Consider the following 23,095-nt stretch of genomic DNA (forward strand, 5'->3'; position numbering starts at 1 on the left):
CATATCTTTAATTAGAGAAATTAAAGATATAGAGAGCTTTTGGTCAGTCACAAAAAAAAATAAAAAAAGGAGTGCTTTTGATTACACATTTTTTTTCATGACTGATTATTCAATAACACGTTGAAAAAATACCAATGTGATAAAAACGATATGCAATTGACGCTTGAATGATTATCAGTGATGAGCAGATGTACCCCTTTCTCCATCTTTGTTTCATCGTGTCCTTGAGGTATATGGAACAGATACATCGACAAAACTACTATGAGGCATGCATGAAATAAATATAACAATAGTATTACCAATAATCTTTACAAGAGCAACAACCATCCTTGAAGCGATGAAAACGATGATTATCTCACAATAATTACAAGCACGCCTATGGCCATGATTGACCAGGCCTCTTATTATTTGGCCAAAGAATGAGCTTACTGAATTTCAGAGTTCATTTCATGAGAACTATCATTTGCTTGGAAAACATGGATTCTGTTCTTTACAGCAATCCAACATATTTCTTATTACCGTTGTCTTTCATTTTCTTCCTGTCAACAGTGGCTTCTTCCCATCTGCATTTAACAATTACAAGCATGACCATAAGAGCTATGATAATGTTTGAGTCATATATGAAAGAGACGACATCGCTTTAGTTTCAATCAGTAAATTAGCAATAATATTCAAGAAGGAAAACCAGTTAGCATGGTTTGAAATAAATACCTGCCAGCAGATGCAAGCCTATTAGACTACATGGTTGCCAAAGTATTCATCATCAAGCTCAAATAATTTTTCGGCTGTGATTTTTCCCATTTTTGTTTTTCCGTGCATCCTAAAAGCCCCAAGTAGAACTCCCCACTCTGAAATAGTGGGTTGAATTGGCATATTTTGAATAAATTAACAAACGCTCCCTAGAAGGCCAACAACACAAGCATAATGCCCAGTACCTGGTTCAATTGCATAGTTCAATCTCATTGATTCAAATATTTGCATCCCTCTCAACACTACCCCGGCCCTACCACATGCTGATAATATAGAAACCAGTGTCACATAACTCAGTCTAATACCACGGCTGCCAAATGTCATCTCCTCAAATTGACGCAGAGCCATGTAAACGTTGCCTTGATGTGCATATCCACGTACATGTTGAAAACTAGATCAGCATTCTTTATACTTCCAAGTTTTCCATACAAGTCAATAAGTGCGCACCCAACAAATATATTACCCTCAACGCATGCCTTGACAACAAGAGCATGAAGCGACCTCCCCAATCAAAGCACTCCAAGTTCAGCAAAAGCACTGAGCACAATCAATATCATGGTTTTGCACAAGAGCGCAAGCATAGAGCACCAAAAAAAAACATTCCTCTTACTACCAATTTTGCTAAACCATTTTCAGCAGATACAATGTCCCCACATTTCCCACAAAAACTAATAAGCCCATTCGCAACAGAAACATCCTCTTTATATCCAAAATGAATTATAAATGAATGTAACCGTCACCCGTGATTCAATCTCAACAAGTCAACACAGGCATTCAGGACCGCACAAAACTTCATCACATTAGCAACAGAAATATTCACGAACGCACATAACATAAGAGAATTTGGCTCTCCATGCACACATAGAAACTCCTTAAACACTTCAATTGCATCCATAGTACGCCAATCTTGAACTGCAATGGAAATATAAGCATTCCAAGTGGCCAAGTTTCTATGAGGCATTTCATCAAACATGTTACAAGCATCAACCAAAGCCCAGTTTTGCAACACATATCAAAAGCACCACACCCAACAAATACATCATATATTTGACCATCCTTTAATGCTAAACCATGAACTTGTTAACCACTCATGGACATGTTCAAAGAATCAGAAGCTTTGAAAACACATTGAAAAGTTAAGTCATTAAGGCCAACAGATTCACTACGCATGTTAGTGAAATGGAGAAGAGCGGGGATGAACGCAACCGGAGTTATCCTTAGGTTGGAAAACATATGCATGCCTCTCTCCACTATTGTCCCTGTCCTACTAAACAACCATGATTTCAAATTAAGGCTGTGGTCACGAGTGTGTAGAGAGGGAACAGAAAAAACTTTCTTCTCTCTCTAGACTCATCCATTGTGAACATGAAGATATCTAGATTGCGAGCAAAATTTCACTATCAAGAAGAAAAAATTTATAAAAGAAAACATCATCCTCGTATGCACATTGGTAACACAGCGATAGTTGCACATCTATGGCAGAATTGGGTCTGAATAATATATTTTCAGCAATAATTGAAAAATTGTTTAGAATTCACTCGGTTTTTGTAGAACTAGTCTTTTGCAGTAAAACCTTGCAGTAATCATTTTAGAATGCAAATTAAAAGTCAAAGAGTTTTAAAACATCTATGGATGTTCTGCCACAACCTTTGGCTATCTTCTTCATTTCTTCAAGTTTCATTACTTCCTGCCTTAGTTGTTCCTCTCCTTTCTTCACAGTTTGAAATAAGACACTTGAATGAGAAGCGTTGGGTTGATTGGCTAATTCGGACTTCTCTTTCTCCAGTTGCTTAGAAAGATTATTTAAATGTTTCAATTGTTCCCTAAGGGTTTCTTCAGCCACTTTAAGTTCATATTTCTGCGACTTTTTAAAAGCCTCCATAGTCTGATCAAACTCAGCATCAAGCTTTAATACCTCAGAGTGATAACGAAAAGATTTTGTTCCTTTTTTAACATTTAAAGGGCTTTCATCATCTGAAGTATCCATTGCAGCATTGCCATTATTGGAACCTGTTAAGAAACAAAATGTTCAACGCTTGTTATTTTCTTTTAAACATTTTTTTGTAAGTAACAAAATCTTTTCATAACTCTAACCCGGCACAAGTCTAACAACAGGGAGCAGGAGCAGGACAAAACACACAGAAGCGAAGGCAAAAGGAAACAACACTACCAGTTACACCTTTAAAGTAAATTGCACTGCCAGTTACAAAACTGCAGAACTCCCATCAAAAACCGAAACACAAAAACAACAAGCCCCCATGAGATAGTTAAAAGGAAAAGGCTACCACAAAAAACTGTCCTACCACAGAGCAATGCCACAGTGAAAAGGCTACGACCAAAACAACAAGCCCCTATGAGATACCCTTTTTAAAAAATCAAATAAAGATCCAAACACATTGCACAGCAACAACCCTTTTTAAATATCATATAAAAACCAAACGCACTGCACAGTAATAACAAAAGAAACGCAGGAAAAAACAAAGCTAAAACCCCCTGCACCCAAAGACCACAGCCACAGCAAGCAAACAGTACCAGACGTAAAAAACTTACAACACCAAACACCAATTTGCTCAAGCAATCGTTTGATTCTAATTCCATTCATAAAAAAATAAAAAAAAAAATAAAAATAAAAACAAGGAGGCATCCTTAACCGGCTTATACTCCACTTCCAAGACATGATTTTGATCTCATCGACACCCTTAGACTGGGAGAGGGGGGAGTTTTTCACCTTCATAATCGCACAACCAATGGTATAGTCATTAATTTGGCTATTAATAGCAGAACATTTACCTGGAGAATGAGCAGCTGTAAGATTGGTATAAGCTTTCAAGATATCTTCAGTATTGGTCCCATCTTTAAGCTGGAGTAAACAATCAAAATGGTCAATATTACTGTCTTTTAAGATTTAATAAAGGAAAAACAAGAAAGCCATTTTTCTATCACAAGAAACTAGTTTAACAATACCTTTGACAATGCCAATGCAAAACGACTCATAAGCTCCTTTGCGGTGGCTTTCTGTGAATCACACAGGAGACAGAGACCAAGGTGTAAAATTTTCTCCTTGACATCATTGTTTGAATCAATAGCTTCACATGTCAGCAAAAGCTCATTTGCATGAGAAATCAATTCAGTTATCCCATCACAGCGCCGACACAGGTACTCGGCATCCAATCCTATTGGTTCTTCCACTGTGCCGGCCATGTAAGATCTACGAGCACATTCCAAATGAGCAGCATGCCCACAAATAGTATTGCCTTGTGTTACTTTGCAAATGATATAACTGTAGCCACCATAAGCTGAATCAAGTGTTTTGTAACAAAGAATGCAGCAACATTCACGGCAGAAATTAGGTGCAGCACAGCAGAGATCGCAAGGCATGATTGGTGAATGTTCTTTTTCCAAAATCAAGCTACTACATGTACTATTCCCAGCTTTGCATCCATCAATGTCACAGAGCAAATCGGATTCTGCCTCTTCTTCTAACTCAAACTGTCTGAGAAGGCTATCATCGCCTAGAGGATTCGTATTGCCTCTAGGATTCATGTTGCCTACAATCCAGAACAAGCTTATTTTTTATATGGCACTATAATAATCTAAAGAAACATAATAAACTCAACGAATTTATAAGGATCATATTGTTTTTTTGTTTGACTATTGTTCTTACCAAATCACTTTTTGAAACATTTCAATAAACATAATATTTTAACTGCATCTCTTGTACAACAAATGAAAACAACTCTTGTGCAACAAATGAAAACACGTTTCATTTCATTTTTCAGAATCAAATTAACAGATCAAGAAAAACAAATAACAACTTTTGTAGCACCAACACTTCTCAACTTGTCTGATGTCTGGCACATGTCAATGTACGACACGATACATGTGATTACACTAAATTGCGTCATTTTATCAAATAAATTATCAGTGTCAACTCGTCAATGTCAGTAGAAAAACAGTATAAGAACATAGCAACGAAACAGACCTGGAAGACCAGAAGGAATGGACCATGTGAATGAATCGAAGAATTCAGTAATATTAACGTCAGGAAACTTTTCTTTGACATAGCGTTCAACGGAAAGCTTGCTTTTAAATATAATCGAGCTTCGGTTTGCAACAAGACGATGAGGAACATACAGATACCGGTCTCGATAGTTACCGTTATTTGAAATCCTCTTACCGGATTTCCATCGCCAAATGTCACCGGGATTCGGAAAATTCTCCGGCGCATAGGGTAAACCTTCGCCGGATTGTTCAGGTGCCACCGGCGCAACAAGATTTGACGAGTTGCTGCCACCATTGCTAGCCACAGAGTTTGCTGGTTCTGGCTCCATCAACTTGAGATTTTTGGAGTGAAGTTGGAAATGAAGAATGAAAGGGAAAGTAGAAAAGGGTTTGAGAACAACAATGAGACAGAGTGAAAGAAAGCAAGACAGACAGAGGTCAGAGGTCAGCTGCTCGAAGTCTTCTTCACTTCACAACACAATGAACCTACGTTAAAGTAAAACCCTATTTTTTCGGGTCATAAGCTTTTGTCAACTTGTAAAGTGAAATGGCCCATGGGCCCAACGAACCTAGTCCTCGGTTGTCACAAAACTAGGGACACAAATTTAGACACATTAAATTAAAAATATCATTATTTTTTGGCTTAATAGCAGTTTTGGCCCCCTATATTTCAAGAAGTTGCGATTTTGATCCTCTAACTAAATAAACTACAAAACTGTCCCCTAAGTATTAACTTTTTTGCAGTTTTGGCCCTCTATGCTAATTTTGACCAAGTCAAAGATAAGGTGGACGCCGCGTGTATATTTATTCATTTTTTTTATTATTTTTTAAAAAATATATAAAAAAATGTTTTATTTTTATTTTTTTAATTAAAAAAATATTTAAAAAAAAATACACATGTAGCGTCCATGTGTACATTGACTTGGTCAAAATTGGTTTGGGGGGTTAAAACTGCAAAAAAAAAATCAATACTTAGGGGGCGGTTTTGTAATTTATTTAGTTATGGGGTCAAAATCGCAACTTCTTGAAACATAGGGGGCCAAAACTGCAATTAAGCCTTATTTTTTTCGTTGATTACAAAGCGACAATGAAATATACAAGGGTTTTTTTGTTAATAGGTGTTCCTAAGGTACTTGTTAAAGATTCTAAATTAAGAAATTATTTATTGAAAAAGTCTAATATTTCAATTTCCGATGCATTGAATGCATAAATTTCTATAAAAACTTACTATCTAAAGTCCGTAAAGAATGACCTTAAAAAACTCATTAACATTTCCCAATATACAAATATGCTTAGTTGACAACATAGCGACGACTATTTTATTTAAAGCTCCTTCCAAAAACTAATTTATTTAAAATAAAATGAATCTACTTATAAATGTATTCTCGAAGTAGTCATTTTCAATTAACATCGTTGTATTATTATCTAAAATTAGGATAACTTCATGAAATAACCAATAAGTCATTAGTGTTTTTATTTCATCATCTGTTCAAATGGTTGTAGTCCAAGCTACGAGAAATGAGTAGAAAAAATGTACAATACCATAATTCACAATATCTCTTCAAATATTTCATGAGATTAAAAATAAAAAATAAAAAATTATATATTAAACTCAGGCAATTGGTTAAATGAAATAAACTTCCGATAATTAAAAATACAATGAAATGTCTCTGACACTTTAAGAATCATAAGGGATTCCCAATGATTTGTTTTCAAATTATATAAACTTCGTAAGAAGTTTCTCAATATAATATCCATGTGATAATATTATGCCATCACACTCTCCTATGATCTTAGCATACATATCATACATAGTGTACTCTCATGCATTTCAGATCGAATTTAGATGTTTATTAATTCCAAACTTCTTAAAACTTTCTCATCCATTATATCTTAGTGATGATACAATACTACAACCATTTTTTATAATTTAACATTCATTTCAATCGCTTAAATTATTCGAATATTTCCCAATAACGTGTGATGTCATTAACTTCTAAAAACAAGGTGTTATAATATTTTACATTAAAGCAAAATATATAGGTATCATAGTTACACAAAGTAAGATTAAGCTAAAATGGATTCATTAATATCAAAAGATATTGCCGACACTTACGTGATAATAGGATCACAATTTATTCTAACCTGATAAATCAATACATTCATAAGTGAAGATCATCTACTAGCTACAATTAATTTTAAAGATTAATATAAAATTAAATTACTAAATGCCAAAAATGGATCTTAGTCTACATGGATCTCATCATCAATTCACAAATAATATCCCAATTCTAGTGTAAATACAATCATCGCAAGATAAACTAACTCATACAACAAATGTGTGCACAAATATATATAATAACAAAATTCAATATCTATTCAATACAAAATAGTAATTTCACATAAAAGTCTTAAACTAGTGAGAAAAATTGATGCATTTTTTTAAAATCATGACCTCAAATATTTTTATTTGATTGTAACCATCAAATGACATAAACATACTGACTCAAATTTCATCACCTTTTTCACAATAACAGTATTTCAAATTAGAAGATATAAAGCATAAATCCTAAGACTGGATCGTAATAACAAGCACAATCACGATAAAGATGAAGAGCTTCGGTGGAAATTATTGGAATTTTATAAAAAATCAATATCATAGATATAAATATATGGAATATCATAATGTTAAAATATTGGTAAAGAACGTATACCTGACATGGCCGTGTCTACTGAGTTCAAAGAAACTTCATCTAAGGAGGAAATTGAACTATGAGAATCTTCTCCCGTGGATGACATTATGATTGAATATCTACAAAATCTTCACCAAAATAATGTTGAGGTAATGAAAGTAGGTATTTCAAACAATGGCCGCTGAGCTTTTAGGTATGAGAAGATGAGAAGAATGAGAAACCGATTAACAAACCATAATCTTAAAACGATACCCGAGTTTTTTGTTGTTGGGCTTAGATGGGTCTAGAGCTATTAAAAAAGGCCCAAACTTCCCAAAACCTCAAAGACCTACTTATTAGGCCCTTGGTAAACCCCTTAATTATGCCTCGTATTAAAATAGTATATTTTTTGCCCTAGTTCCCCTATGTCATTATTTTCTGTGAGTAAGCCCCCATTACTTTTTATTAGATGCAATAAAAAATTAATTATTACGAATGAAAATATTTTGTTTGTGATTATTATTGAGTGTAATAATATTTCAATAAAGAAAAACACATTTGAAAACCCTTTCAAGGGTGCCCAGCTCTAAGTTTTTTTTTTTTTTTTTATTTCTTTCCCTATTTTCCACTAGTAAGAGTTAGGTTCGACCCCCCATCTTTCATTGTATTTTCTCCTTTTATTTTATATATGTTAGGTATGTGAGCATATGATTTTTGTTGTTAGGTATGTCAATGTAGTTGGAATATCTAACAACAATTTTGATGTCGATCATACTTTTGTCTTGCCAAAAAAAATTGTGAGGAGATATTTTACTGCTTTCCTTGACAAGCGTGGTCTTTTGTTCTTGCGTATATTTTTTGATGGGATGGAGATGGAGAATTCAAGGATATATAGTTTGGGGGTAAAAATTGTTTGTCTGTTGGTTGACTTCGAACAATTTATTTGTATTGTGATTGTACTAATGTTAAAAATACTTTTGATTCGAAGAGGGAAAATATATTGAGCTTTTTTTAGGGAAAAATACCTTGAGTTTGAAAAATTGATTGTCGTGAACAACCATATTTCATATTAAGTTGTTTATCCTTCGGTTGGAAAACATATGCATACCTCTTTACAATACTGTCTATGTCCTAAACAATCATATTTCAAATTAAGGTCATGGTCGCGAGTGCGTAGTGAGGGAACAAAGAAAACTTTCTTCTCTCTCTCTAGACTCATTCGTCGTGAATATGAAGAAATCTTAATTGCAAGTAAAATTTCACCATTAAGAAGAAGAAAAAAATTATAAAAGAAAACATCATCCTTGCATGCACATCTGTAACACAATGATAGTTGCACATCAATCGTATAATTGGGTTTGAATAGATAAATTTTCAGCAATAATCGAAAAATTCTTTAGAATTCAAGTTGTTTTTGTAGAACTAGTATTTTGCAATAAAACCTTGTCTGTAATCATTTTTTAATGCAATTTAAAAGTCAATTGTTTTAAAATATGTGGGATGCTCTGACAAAACCTTTGCCTATTTTCTTCACAGCTTGAGATAAGATACTTGAATGAGAAATGTTGGGTTGATTGGTTAATTCAGACTTGGCTTAAATATGTATTTCATCCATGCAATTAGGGGTCGTTTAAAAATTGGTCCATGTATTCGCTAATTCTTGCAAACTAGCTTTGCAATCATTAATCATTTAAAATTTCGTCCCTGAGCCCAGTTAATTACTGCCACATCATCAAATAAACAAAATGGCATGGGAATGGACAAAAATGCCCTTAACTATTTCTTCTTCTTCCCTTCCCTTCTTCTTCTCTAAAACCCAGTCCTTCTTCTTCTTCTTCTTCTTCTCACCCTTCCAGTCACAACCTTCATTCCTCTTTCACCAATCTTCGGTTTCACCGCCGGTAACTGCCACACTGGACTTGTCATCTTTGTCTTCGCCGTAACTATCTCCTCCGGCGAAGCTTAATTTCTCACCAAAAATCAGGTCCAATTCATCAGAATCACTTTCAACCTCCGATGAATTAATTTACTGCGTCGCAACCGCATCGGAGACTTGCTTTGACCTAGCTGCCGACGGAGAGATCCACTTAGCAAGCATGTAATCACGCTTCCTCCACGGCGGAACATTCATTCCTTTCTTCTTCAAACTCTGCTTCGTCGCCTCAGACACGATGGTGACGATCTACTTTAACCGGTCCTTTTGGCCGACGAAAATATACGGAAGCGATTGAAGAATTGTCTTATACTGATTTGGATTTAAAAGCTTGGGTGGTTATTGATTTGGATTTTGCAGATTATTGATTATTTGTGAATCTGATTGTAGCATGAAACAAGGTTTTAGAGAAGAAGGAGGGAAGGGAAGAAGAAGAAATGGGTAAGGGCATTTTTGTTCATTCCCATGCCATTTTACTAATTTGATGACGTGACAGTAATTAACTGGGCTCAGGGACGAAATTTTAAATGATTAATGATTGCAAGGCTAGTTTGCAAGAATTAGCGAATACATTGACCAATTTTTAAATGACCCTTAATTGCATGGATGAAATACATATTTAAGCCTTCAAACTTCTCTTTCTCCATAATGTTGGACGAAATTCAATGACGACCTTTGGATGAATTGAACGACATAATTTTAGCCAACTGCAGTGACTTCGGATTTACATGACTGCAGTGAATCCAGGAAATTGGATCATCTGCAGCACTTTCTCTCCTGCACTCCCTGCTGCCCTTTTATGTTTCTATCTCTCACATGATTTCTCTCTCTCATTATTACTTCTTCCCTTTTTATTTATGATTTCTCTCTCCTCACACACAAAATCACAACAGCAGCACGTCTTGCCGCTGCAGAGGATCCATATCCGTGAATCCAGATCCAAATAAAAGAGTGTCAACCTATGTTTTCTCGATGAATACATAAATAAATAAATAAATCTTGCAAAGTGATAGATGGTTTCCAAACAAACATGCCACGTTTCCTGGTCATCATTCTAATTGTTGCCATGTGTAAGTAACGTTTTGCCACGACTTCTCCCTTTCCCACCTCATCCATTGCAAACTATTAATATGTTTTCAGAAAAACTTCTACTCACTATCCAAATCCAAAACCCTGAAAATCTAGCTACAGAATTTTTTATTTATCTATCTAATCTAAGAAAAATGAGTCAAGAACAACCAAGGCGTCCACAAGCTGGTCAAGACCCCATCAAATACGGCGACGTTTTACCTGTCTCCGGCGACCTTTCTCAGAAGCCCATTACACCGGAAGATGCCGCCATGATGCAGAGTGCAGAGAGCCGTGTGTTGGGTCAGACACAACCTGGCGGAGTAGCCTCTGTCATGCAATCCGCCGCTACACGAAATGAGCAGGCTGGAATCGTCGGTCATAAAGACGTCACAGATGTCACCGGTGACCGTGGCGTGACCGTCACGGAAACTCAAGTCCCTGGAAGACGCATCATAACCGAAACAGTCGGTGGACAGGTTCTGATTCTGAACCTCACTATGTATTTTGTTTTTATTTTAAAATTTCACCTCGTATTCTGCTAAACTTGTCTTGTCTTGTTTTTCTGATTAATTTAATAATGTTTAAGGTTGTGGGACAATTTGTTGAACCGACTCCAGTTCAAGTTGGTCTAACCGGTGCGGTTCGAGAGAGTGCATTAACCATCGGAGAGGCACTAGAGGCGACGGCCCACACGGTGGGCGACAAGCCGGTGGAACAGAGTGACGCCTCTGCGATACAAGCGGCGGAGGTGAGAGCTACGGGGAGTAATGTTATAACACCGGGAGGTTTGGCTTCAATGGCTCAATCTGCAGCAGCTTTCAATGCTGAGTGTCAACGTGAGGAGGAGAAGATTAAGATGGGAGATGTTCTGACCGGAGCAACAGCGAAGCTGCCAGCTGATAAGGCGGCGACAAGGCAAGATGCTGCTGGGGTGGCTAGTGCTGAGATGAGGAATAATCCTGATGCTACTGCTACTCCTGGTGGTGTAGCTGCTTCTGTTGCTGCGGCTGCTAGGCTCAATGAAAACGTGGGCAATGTAATGTAATCAATGTAAATGTAATGTAATGTGGTGAATGATGTTCTTGTGTTTTGTGTTGTAAGGTGATGGTGTATATTATAGGTTGTTTCTTTTTTCTTTGTTTTTTGTGTCTTGGCATATGTTTTTCCTCTCGTTTGGTTATTTTGAATGTATGTTGTGCTCTTGATTGAAAATGGTTTTCACTTGTCAATTATATCTATATTTTTTTATGTTAAAATAAAGGAAAAAGATAGGTAGACATCCTTTTTCATACATTTCTTATGTACACCGCCATGTATCAGGAGTATTTGAGTAATTTTACATCATATCATCACCCTTTTTCATCTCTTCTTTTAATGTTTTTGCCACGTGTCACAAATATGTGTTGGTGTAAAATGGTGTATGTCACCTAAGGTGGTTCATGTATAAGAGCTCATAAATAAATTCATCAAGCAAATCTTGAACAATCGCTCCCATGCAGATATTATTGTTCTTGTGCTGGAACTAAATGCAACCATACCTCCTGTTCAGCCCATGCACAAAAAGAACTCATGTTTTTAGACTCATGTATTGGAAGGTGATTCCAAAAGGAGAAGCAAACCAAATTGATCCCAGCCAATCCCACTCCATAAAAAAATGGTCAATGGTTTCATCTTTAGCATAATGTACAAGTACAATTTACCCCTCTACGAAAAATAGCATTCTTTACGGTAATATTCCATTTATAATCCACATTAAATGATCATGGCGATTGGCGAGGCATTGCTTTCACTTTCCAAAGTTTGAATCACAAGAATATAGTATCAATTTGATTACTAAACTGTAGAAATATATTCCACTAGCAGGGACTTTTATTAGTCCCTTATTTCCTTTTAAAAAGAAAACGAGAATTAAAATTCAGTGATCAACTAGTTGATCTTAGAGACTATGCACGCTATTTTTTCGTGTCAACCATCCGATTTTTGGAGAAAGGATCTATGATAATTCAGAGTTCGACCTTGAGGTAGACTACACATAAAATATTTCTCTTGTTTATGCAGAGTGTACACATAATATTTCTCTAGTTTATGAACTAATTTGATGAGAGAGAGAGAGATGAAATAGATGATCTCTTTTACTTAGAGAAATGATACTTGTATAACTATTTTGTGACAATTTTTGGACAACTTTCTCTCTCATAACATTCTTATTCTCTCTTATTTTTTCTCTTTTTATTTTTTTTACCAATAAGAAGAGAGGAAAAAAAAAGTTGTCACTAAAATTGTCATCAATTGGATGTACAAATATCACTACTCTTTTGCTTATAAGCCATAAAAAAAATATAGACAATTCTTCTCTTTTTACATTGAGTGGTGATATACATACCACCACCTTATGTGGCATACCTCTTGTATACACCCCTTCATTTGTCAAAAAAATGCATAAAATATTCAAAAGACTGTCACCACATAAACATGAAGAAAAAAAATATATATGCCTCTCATCCAATCAGTCCCTCTTCATCTCTCCGGCCACCGCAAACCTCTCCATCTATCCGGCCACCGTCGTTTTCCTCTCACCCACCAGTATCAAAACTCATCACCACCATAACGAACTCATCTCACCAGATCTGTTGTTTTTTTATCTCTTCTTCTCAGAGAAAATGAATTAAAATGAACAAGGGAAAAATGTCAGTTACAAAGAGAGAGAGAGAGAGAGAGAGAGAGAGAGAGAGAGAGAGAGAGAGAATTGCAGAGAAAGAGAGGATGAGGCACAGAGCGGTAGTTTTGATGAGGGAGGACTGAGAGGTCGGTGGCAGTGACGTCAACGGCGCCGGTGGTGGTGGCGGGTGAGTGAGAGAGAGAAGAAAGGGTGGTCTACGATAGAGAAGAGGTTGAAAACAATAAAGTTGTGTGAAATTACCAAAATAGCCTTGCCACATGGGGTGTACATGGAAGTGTCTATGTATCTTTTTCCTTTTACATTTCACTATCCAAACTTTTTTTACAAGAGAAATGATATTTGTACAACCATTTTGATACAACTTTCTCTCTCATACTCACATTATGTTTTTATTCTCTCTCTACCTTTTTCTCTCTCTATTGTTTTTGACCAATGAGAAGAGAGAACAACAAAGTTGTCTCAAAGGTTGTACCAAAATGGTTGTTAAAATATCACTACTCTTTTTACAATTTGACATATCTGTTTTACCTTTCTATACCCAAACTCATAATTTTTTTCATCTATTTTTTATTTCCTAACTTTTTCAAACACACTCTTCTTTATTTAGACCTTTTAAAATTAAAATGAGTTGTCAATCTCCCTTGCTCGTCCTTGAAGAATGTAATCAAAGGTATAACGATTAATCACTTGAGTAATTTTAAGGATATTCACTTTTCAACACTTTCTTTTATTGAAAAATGTTACTTGTAGCAAATATGTTGTCTCGAAAAGATCCCGAGCACAATTATCACTGTAGCTGGGTCCGTCCAATTTTATTTCCACCCACCAACTTCCGTGATTTGTGGCCAGAGCCAGATTTTGATTGGTTGACAAGGATTTCGTGAGCACTTCTTGAAGAAAACTCTCGCGATGAATCACATGCCTCTTTGAATGAAACTCATTTTCAAAGTGTGAGACCCACCATAATTTAAACCAATCAAAAAGTAAGATTTTAAAAAAATGTTAAAAGAATAGTGTTGCTAGCCTTACTCTTAATTACCCTAGTCGTCGGCGAAAATTTTGCACGTAAAACATAAAACTTAAAAATAACATGAAAACTTAAAAAAGGTAAGGATCGAAATTAAAATGTGTATATTTGAACGAACTAAAAAAAAGTTATTAGATTTTTTTTTTTGAGGAAAAAAAAAAGTGATTATATGTGTACACACTATTCATTGATGTGTTTTAATTTAATTTTGGTCGGAGTTTATAGAAAATGAACTAAATTCTTTTAACATAAAAAGGACTTTTTTTGAGGAAATAAAAAGGACTTGTTAGTTTTTTTTTTTTCCATCAAAAAGGACTTTTGTTTTTTAAGTAAAATTTAGAGTAAGAGGATGGTGCCCTAATCCAAACCAAATAATAGCTCGATACTCAAAAAAACTCTTACAAAAATATTTATATTTACATCCATAAAAAAGAGAAATCAATTATGCGGTTTTTCTTTGTTTATAATAGGGCAAGGATCCTCTAAGTAAAGTGAGAAAATCAAGAGTTATTAATATATGTTGATGCGTGCATCTTTCAAGTTTTCATGTTCGATTCTTCCGATGTCAATTTCGGTGGACTAACTCATACATTTTTTACTTTAAATGGGATCTGACAAATGGACGGCGAGATTTGACCCCTCAGATTGATCAATCACTACGCTTAATACCATTTAAAGTAAGAAAAAAAGTAACAATACATAATGATATGGAGGGGCCGAGATTCAAAACTTAAATATCCACTTTTTCACCTTAAAAATGAATTCTAATGGACGGCGAGATTTGACCCCTCAGATTGATCAATCACTACACTTAATATCATTTAAAGTAAGAAAAAAAAGTAACAATACATAATGATATGGAGGGGCCGAGATTCAAAACTTAAATAACCACTTATTCACCTTAAAAATGAATTCTAACTAATTGATTAATTGAAAGAAAAGGAAAAAAAAAAACTTTTTTTTAGAGGTGGAAAGATATGGGTGTTCATTTATGTATGAAATTTGTAAAATTGATTTTGATTACTATATAAGCTATTGCTTCAAGTAAACTTGATTATAGCAACTAATTCACTATAAAATACCTTCTTCAAAAAATTCACTATAAAATATCCAAACAACTTTGCAATATAACAAAACTATGTTTTACATTTGGCAATTCACATTCTAATATTTAGAGGCTGAACGGCTGAAACAGACAACTATGCTTATCCAAATTGAAATCGAGGATTCATAAACCATGTTAATTTAAACTCACTCTTTGAAGACTCAAAAGTGATTTTAATGACTTAAAATTGATTTTGGTATATTTAACGGTTCTTAGTTTGAATAGATTTATCTTTAAAATTAATTAATTATAAATTGAAAATTAAAATTTATAGCTTTTATTTCTAAACATGATTATTACATTCAATAAAATTAACTTTAACTCACTCTCATGTGATCATATCTAGTGAAGAGGTTAGCTATCATCAATTGCGACACAATGTTGGGAGCTATTTTATTTCTTTTCCAACGTTTTTGGATAGAGATCTTATCTATCGCTCGCAACAACGTTGGACTTCTTGGCACCCCTCCCGTATGCAAGCTACAATTCTTAATGTTAATGGGAGCAGTTTTGGCAACCCTGATCGTTCTAGCTTTGGTGGTGTTCTTCGTACTTCGGACGAAACTTGGCTTTGTGGATTCTCAAGTTTTTTTGGTATTTCGAATAACTAGCACGTGGAACTACTTGCGATCATGCACGGGTTGAAGTTTACTTGGGAGAGAGAGCACCAAAATATGATTTAATTTGTTATTCTAATTCCTCCATGCTATAAACTTAATTCAAGCCCCCCTCAATTCTTGGCATGTTTATGCCACTACCATCAGAAATGTTAAGGATCTCCTTAATCTCCCTTGGAATATGCAGTTGACTCACACCCTTCGAGAGGCTAATGAGTGTGCAGATTTTCTAGCTAAACATGGTGCAAATCACGATTCTTCTAGGTGCAGCTTGGAGAACCCCATCCCAGACTTAGAAGATTTACTTCTTACAGATACTTCTAGAGTGCAGTTCTTAAAGATGTAGCCTAGTTTTTTTTTCTTTTTTTTTTTTCTCCTTCTACCAAAAAAAATAATATCTAGTGAACATATCCATTCATAAATCATGTTACTTACACCCACTTTAACTAAATTCAATTTTAATATATCAATTCAATTAAAATCGATTTTTGTCACCCTAAAATATAATCAAACACATACCAACCAATTATGTAAAATCTGTTTGGTATAAATTTCTGGGAAGGGGATGTAAGAAGACTCGAGAAAAAGCTGATGATCATTGGTGGTCAAATAAAAAAATTTCCAATAATCATATATCACCCGGTTAATTAAAATTAGAAGTTGACAATTGATATATATGTACAGTGAATATTTGAAACAGACATGCAAATTGAGACAAAGCCACAAAAATGAGAATCATGAACAGAGCACACAGCTCAGAAGAGGACCCTGTGTGACTGTGTATGAGGGCGGTGTTTACGGTAGGAGAGGGCAATAGGTCCCTACCGTCGGAGATCATATAAAAGGGTTTTTTTTTTTTTTTTTTTTTTTTTTACAATTAAATTGACATGTGTTTATTGGTGGTTGGCACAATAGATACTAGTATTGCATTTTTTATTTTTTTTAGAAATGATTCATTCTCCGGTCACTATTATAAGCAAAAATCTATATTTTAGATTCATTCATTAAATGATGTATGCGGTTTATAATACAGACTACATACATCATTTAATGAATGTATCTAAAACGTTGATTTTTGCTTATAACAGTGACCAGATGGTGTATTTGTACAACCACTTTATGATAACTTTTTGACAACCTTCTCTCTCATACTCTTATTTTCACTCTTTCTTTTTCTCTCTCCATTATTTTTACTAATGAAAAGAGAGAGAAAAGAAGTTGTTTGTCTCAAATGGATGTTCAAATATCACTATTTTTTTTAGGGAGTTACCTGCATGTTAGTTGTATTTAAGTAATGAGAAATAATATTTAAACAACTATTTTTTGATAATTATTGTGATAATTTTCTCTCTCATGTTTACATTAATTTTTTATTTTCTCTCTCTATTGTTTTTGTGTCAATACCTCATTTTCTTTATAAAATTTTGATTGTCTCAAAAGTTGTCGTATAAATGGATGTTCAAATAACACAACTCTTAAATAATTCTAGAGTCAATTTTGTGATTTCCTTCTTAAATAAAATAATATTTTTCCACCTAGAGTATATAGACAATATTTTCCAACTCGTTCAACAATAAGACATTAATATAATGACTTTATATAATGAGTGGTAGTTGAAAATATATTAACGTTTTTACTGTAAATTGAATGTGAGTTTTTTTTTTAAATGATTGAATATTATTAGGTTTTTTAACAATAAATTATATTAGCAATAACAGGGTAATCTCCTTAGCACAAAGTGTATAAAGGAAACCACATATAATTACAAGTTGTCAATCCAGGAATACACAGAAAAGTTAATCGATACCCAAGCACCTAAACGGGTTCAACCACGAGCCATAAACAAAATTGACCTTATTAACTTTAAGCCACAATAACAATAAATACTTTACTTTTTCTAATAACTGTGGAATGATATTTTCTAAATTTGTAAACAATACTTTTTCTAATAACAATAAGTATACCATTGTGTTCGTTCCACACAATCCAAGTATTATTAGTTGAATGGTCAATAGAGAGAGGAATGTTGAATAAGTTTTTAGTCCCAATAAATATACCGAATATTGTTTTTAGTCCTTAGAAGAAAAAAAAATTGACATGTTGGGTCATATAATTTTTCCAACAATGTCAAAAACACCCTTTATTAAATGTGATTCCAAAATCAATTGAATTTTTTAAATCATTATATATGTTTAAAAAATAGAATTTTAGTGAATCACATTACCTGAAATCTCAGCCATTCAAAAGCTTCATCCTATATTCAATGATTGATATCTATTTTTTTTAAAAAAAATAAAAATTCTCATTTTACAAAATAAAAAAAAAAAAAAAGAGTCTCCTACGGTAGGAGACCTAAGGAGGTCACCTACCGTAGCCTTGGCCATGTATGAGGAGTTGCTATATCATATCATATCATATCATGAGAATGGCTCTTGACACATTGCATAAGGCTGTGTCGCACGAGTAATTTACCGAAATGCTCATCGGCAGTTAATTGCCGAATTATGGAATTGGTTGCAGTTAACTATCGAGGAAAACTGAAAACTTCGGCAGTTAACTGCTGAGCAAACTTCAAACCTGTTTTTTTTTTTTTTTTTTTTTTTTTACAAAAATCATAAATTATCATTAATAATATTTATTGATTTTGAATGCTTCAATCATTATTTTGGTACGTTTCAAACAATTGTAGTATTATACTTATGTGTATATATCTTAATAAGAATATCATTTAAATCAGTGTAAAAATTAAGCATTTGAATATTGTTTTGCACATTACTTAAATAAAAATAATAATAAAAAAATCGTTAAAATAATTGTGCACAACGATTTTTTTAAGGTATAATATGTTGTTATATTTTCTACATTAAAATAATTGTGCACAAAGATTTTTTATTTATTTAAGTAATTTGCAAAACAATATTTAAATGCTTAATTTTTACACTTATTAAAATATTTTTTGAGGACTTAAATATTCTTTATTTTTTTGGTCAAGATTTAAATGATATTCTTATTAATATATATCAATACATCAATACATTAAGATCAAAATTGAAATCGGTTAGCATAAGGTAAACAATTGCTAAAGGTGGAAAAAACAATTATGTTGTGGAGGAACGTTCTAGACATCAATACATTAAAACTCATAGCCTTTCTTTGGCAAATTCATGTCGATCTAAATTATATTTAAGTTCACGGCAATAAAAAAAGTCTTTGTTCTGTGCTTGTGTGCACTATCAATCTATCATGTTATTTTATTTATTATATGTACAAAGATCTCTGTTCCCACATTGGTTTTGACGAGGACTGAACAAAAAACCCAATATAAACAAGACATTGAAGACGTTGTTAAGGCAAATTGAGGAGAAGAAATGATTGTGCTTCGGTAGGGAAGTAGGAAGAGAGGCTCACCGAATTAATTAAACAAACAATTATGGTCTTTAGATTAAACTAAATGGATGGTTGTGATTTGGTGTCAATGAATCTGTTGACATCTGGTGTCAACGGATCCTGACTATATATATATATATACTGCAATTGTTTGAAACGTACAAAATAATGATTGAAACATTTAAAATCAATAAATATTATTAATGACAATTTATGGTTTTTGTCAAAAAAATAAAAACAGGTTTGAGGTTTCATCGGCAGTTAACTGTCGAAGTTTTCAGTTTTCCTCGGTAGTTTACTGCCGAAGTTTTCCTCGATAGTTAACTGCAGCCGATTCCATAATTCGGCAGTTAACTACCAAAGAACATTTAAGTAATTTACTCGTGTTTCTCAGCTAAAACATATCTGTCAACAACAATTCTCTCTTATATATATAGTAGCTAGTTTTTTTGAAAGAATATATAGTAGCTAGTTAAAAAATGTGAATGTGAAGGTCAAATATGATGATATGCATTCACGTGATTAAAGAAGGACACTCACATTCAAATGGGACAGGACAGCAGCAGGTGACACAAATGGAGTATCACTTCTTAACAAGTTTTAAAGGGGGGCATTTTTGTCGCCCAGAATCCTGGTCTCATTCTCACTTTGCATATATACCTGACATGCCATACATTTTTTTTCATCTAAATGAAAATCTAATAATTTGTCACGCTACCCTACTTTGGTTAATGCATTGTAAGTGTAAAACAGTATTGCATTGACAGAAATGGGAGATAATTGAAAGCCCGGTAATTCAATGAAGCGCATGCACTGAAACACTTGAATAGTAAGAGGATGAGTGCATGCATACTGCATACACTATTGAGTCAAATTTGAAACGATGGACGGGACGAATTTCAAAAGGAAATTTTGTGTGTTCTCAATAATTTAGACGACTCATTTTCCACTTTATCTTTCAGTGTTTTCAGTCAAACAGTTAAATTTAATGTTTCTTCAATCTTTTAGCTGGTTCTCGGCAGGTTTTATAGATGTCTAAATTCACATAACACAACACATTGTTTGAACTATAAAAGGAAAAAATAAGTAAAACAAAGAATAAAATGATAGTCAGAGAAATGATATATGTACAACTATTTTGTGACAATTTTTTATCCTCTCTCTTCTTTTTTCTCTCCCCATTATTTTTAACCAATAAGAATAGAAAAAACCACGGTTGTCACCAAAGTTATGTGCAAATATCATTGCTCAAGATGGTATAACGAGAGATAACGATTAATAAAGAATAAATGGAGTATTGTTTATTAGGAAGGATTAATAATGAAGAATTTTTTTCCTTTTGTCTTCATATGTGTAGTATAAGCTTCTACAGGCGCAAAGCAAATACAAAATAAATTTTGTATTGATAATTCTAAAAGTTTGATCTAGTGGTAAAAAGAGAGACGTCAAATTTTAGAGATCTTTGGTTCGAACACAACTAGTGTTCTTAGAGTGAGGTAAATTCAAATGCCTTTGTAAATGTGTTCTTTGAATTTTAATGTCTTTTATTCTGTCTTGAACAATTTAAGAGATCTTGAGTTCGAACACAACTAGCGTTCTTAAAACGAGGTAAATCTAAATGTCTTTATTTGTAAGTGATCTTTAAATTTTAATGTCTTTCTCTTCTGTCTTGAACTATATCACTAACTCATCACCATAAATTTCTTTATCTACAAAATAAATAAATTATATCGACACCTGCATTTGCAATATCACTCATTTTTTATATAAATTTTTTTAGAGTAAAAGGATAGTTTGCTATATTACTCTTTCCTCTTAATAAAATACCACATGCATTTCGCAATATCCAACAATGCAATTTTTATATGGAAAAATATTTTATCTCATACTTCTCTAACAAAATGACCTTTTCTACGACGCGATTGATTTTAGAGGAAGAGGCTATAATGATGTTTGTATTTAGGATGGACAATACATCAAATATGGTTACCTAATTTAGAAAGAGAAATGATATTTCAACATCCATTTTGTGACAACTTTTGTTACAACTTTTTCTTTCATACTCACATCATTTTTTACTTTATCTCTCTATTGCTTTGATTTTCGTGCAATACCTATTTTTTCTTTGCAAATTTTGGTTGTTCCCGTAAGTTGTCAATTAAAGGTTGTTCAAATAACACTCCTCATTTAGAAAAGTCTACATAAAACTTTTTTTTCTCCAATTGAGTTACTTGTGAATAGATTATCAAGTATAAATAAGTTGTTTAACCATCAATTCATTTAAGACTATTTCACCAAAACTTTAATCCAAATGAATACATGCGGTTGAAATAGCATTTCCACTCTTATAAAAAGAAAAACCATTCAAACAACCCTGAATCAGGATTTGTCCCTTACTTCTAACACCGGGACCACCCACATGTATTATTAGTCATGTAGGACTAGGGATCATTTTCAATTTTCTTCCAAATATATACGTGTGTGTCAATGTCTCACCCTGTTTGTACATAAAAAGAAAAATAGTATTCCTTATTAACTTATTAACTATAGGCTATAGGTATGGATCAAAGGAACTGAAATTAATTTTGCTAAAACATTTCGTTGTTTGGACTCACCTGAAGTTATTTACTAATTAGTGTACATCCAATATGTTATAAAAAATGTAAAAAATTGACACTAGCGTACTCACGTCTCATACATAGCTAATCTCCATCCTTTTGTCTTATATTGGATTAGCACTTTACTATCAACATCGTGCTATTTATATGGATTTTTATCTTTGTCTGTTGTCCTTCACCTAGCAAATTCCCAAAAACTAACGAGTGCAGCATAATCTTTTTAGATGAACTTTTAAGTTTTAACATGTGCTTATACCAGAAAATTATAATAAGTCTTTAAAGGTTTAATAGCAGTTTTCGCTCCTTAACTTTCACGAAGTTGCGATTTTGGTCTCTAAAAAAAAAAATTACAAAACTGTCCCCTAAGTTTTGCAATTGTAGAAGTTTTGACCCCAAGGTCAATTTTTGGTAAAAAAAAAAAAAAACACGTGGCACCTCATTTAGGGTGCCACGTCAGCGTAAACAGAGTCAAAATTGGCATTAGGGGCCAAAACTGCCATAGATGCAAAACTTAAAGGGTAATTTTATAATTTTTTTTCTTAGAGGGCTGAAACTGCTATTAAACCACCTTTAAAAGTTTATTAATATATTGTTTAGTGTTAGAACTACTACAATATTTTTTTCTTTTTTTCTTTTAATAAAATGCCTTTCAAAATTCCAATTGTATTTATAAATAAAAAGTGACACCAACGTTCATTATAACATTTTATTTTATCAGGATAACAGTATATATTATTTTATCACGTGGAATTTAGGAGAGTCTCATCATTTTAGATTTGTTTTTAGGTATCTCATCATTTTAGATGATACTCACTTTAAAGCACTAAAATTATGAATCTCGTCAAATAAAGGAGCATTTGAAATTTTGCAAGGATTGAGTCTAGCGGAAAAAACTAAACTTTCACCAATGCAACGAATCAATGATTGAATATCAAGAGAGAAATATACTCATATTATCTCTAGGTATGAGGTTCAACTATCACGGAAGTCTGCTTTTAGAAAGTAGTTTAACCATAGTCTATGGACACAAATTCGTATAAGTTAAGATAGCGAAAAATTCTATTTTTACACCGTCATCATGTCAGTGATCATTGAATCAAAATCATACGTTGTATATTTTTGTGTTTTAAATAAATTGAAATTTTAACTTTGAAATCTCTACGGTCAGATCTTGATCCAACTTCGTTCACATAAATAGGGAATTTTGTGAGCACATAGAATCCGGATTCATGG

General features: G+C 33.4%; 2 protein-coding genes across 2 annotated transcripts; one reads left to right on the plus strand and one right to left on the minus strand.

Moving 5' to 3' along the window:
- Positions 1–269: 269 nt before the first annotated feature.
- LOC25485197 (protein TITANIA) lies at positions 270–5,252 on the minus strand. The gene is made up of 5 exons (XM_013614375.3): positions 4,733–5,252; positions 3,715–4,298; positions 3,541–3,610; positions 712–2,760; positions 270–563 (listed from the first exon to the last, which is right to left on the minus strand). The coding sequence occupies exons 1-4, from the start codon at positions 5,079–5,081 to the stop codon at positions 2,351–2,353; spliced, it is 1,413 nt and encodes a 470-aa protein (XP_013469829.1). The 5' UTR covers positions 5,082–5,252; the 3' UTR covers positions 270–563; positions 712–2,350.
- Positions 5,253–10,498: 5,246 nt separating this feature from the next.
- LOC25485199 (late embryogenesis abundant protein D-34) lies at positions 10,499–11,721 on the plus strand. The gene is made up of 2 exons (XM_013614377.3): positions 10,499–10,904; positions 11,015–11,721. Exons 1-2 carry the CDS (start codon positions 10,581–10,583, stop codon positions 11,471–11,473), a joined length of 783 nt encoding a protein of 260 aa, XP_013469831.1. The 5' UTR covers positions 10,499–10,580; the 3' UTR covers positions 11,474–11,721.
- Positions 11,722–23,095: the final 11,374 nt, after the last annotated feature.

This window comes from Medicago truncatula, chromosome 1 (assembly GCF_003473485.1).
Source record: "Medicago truncatula cultivar Jemalong A17 chromosome 1, MtrunA17r5.0-ANR, whole genome shotgun sequence".
Classification (NCBI taxonomy): domain Eukaryota; kingdom Viridiplantae; phylum Streptophyta; class Magnoliopsida; order Fabales; family Fabaceae; genus Medicago; species Medicago truncatula.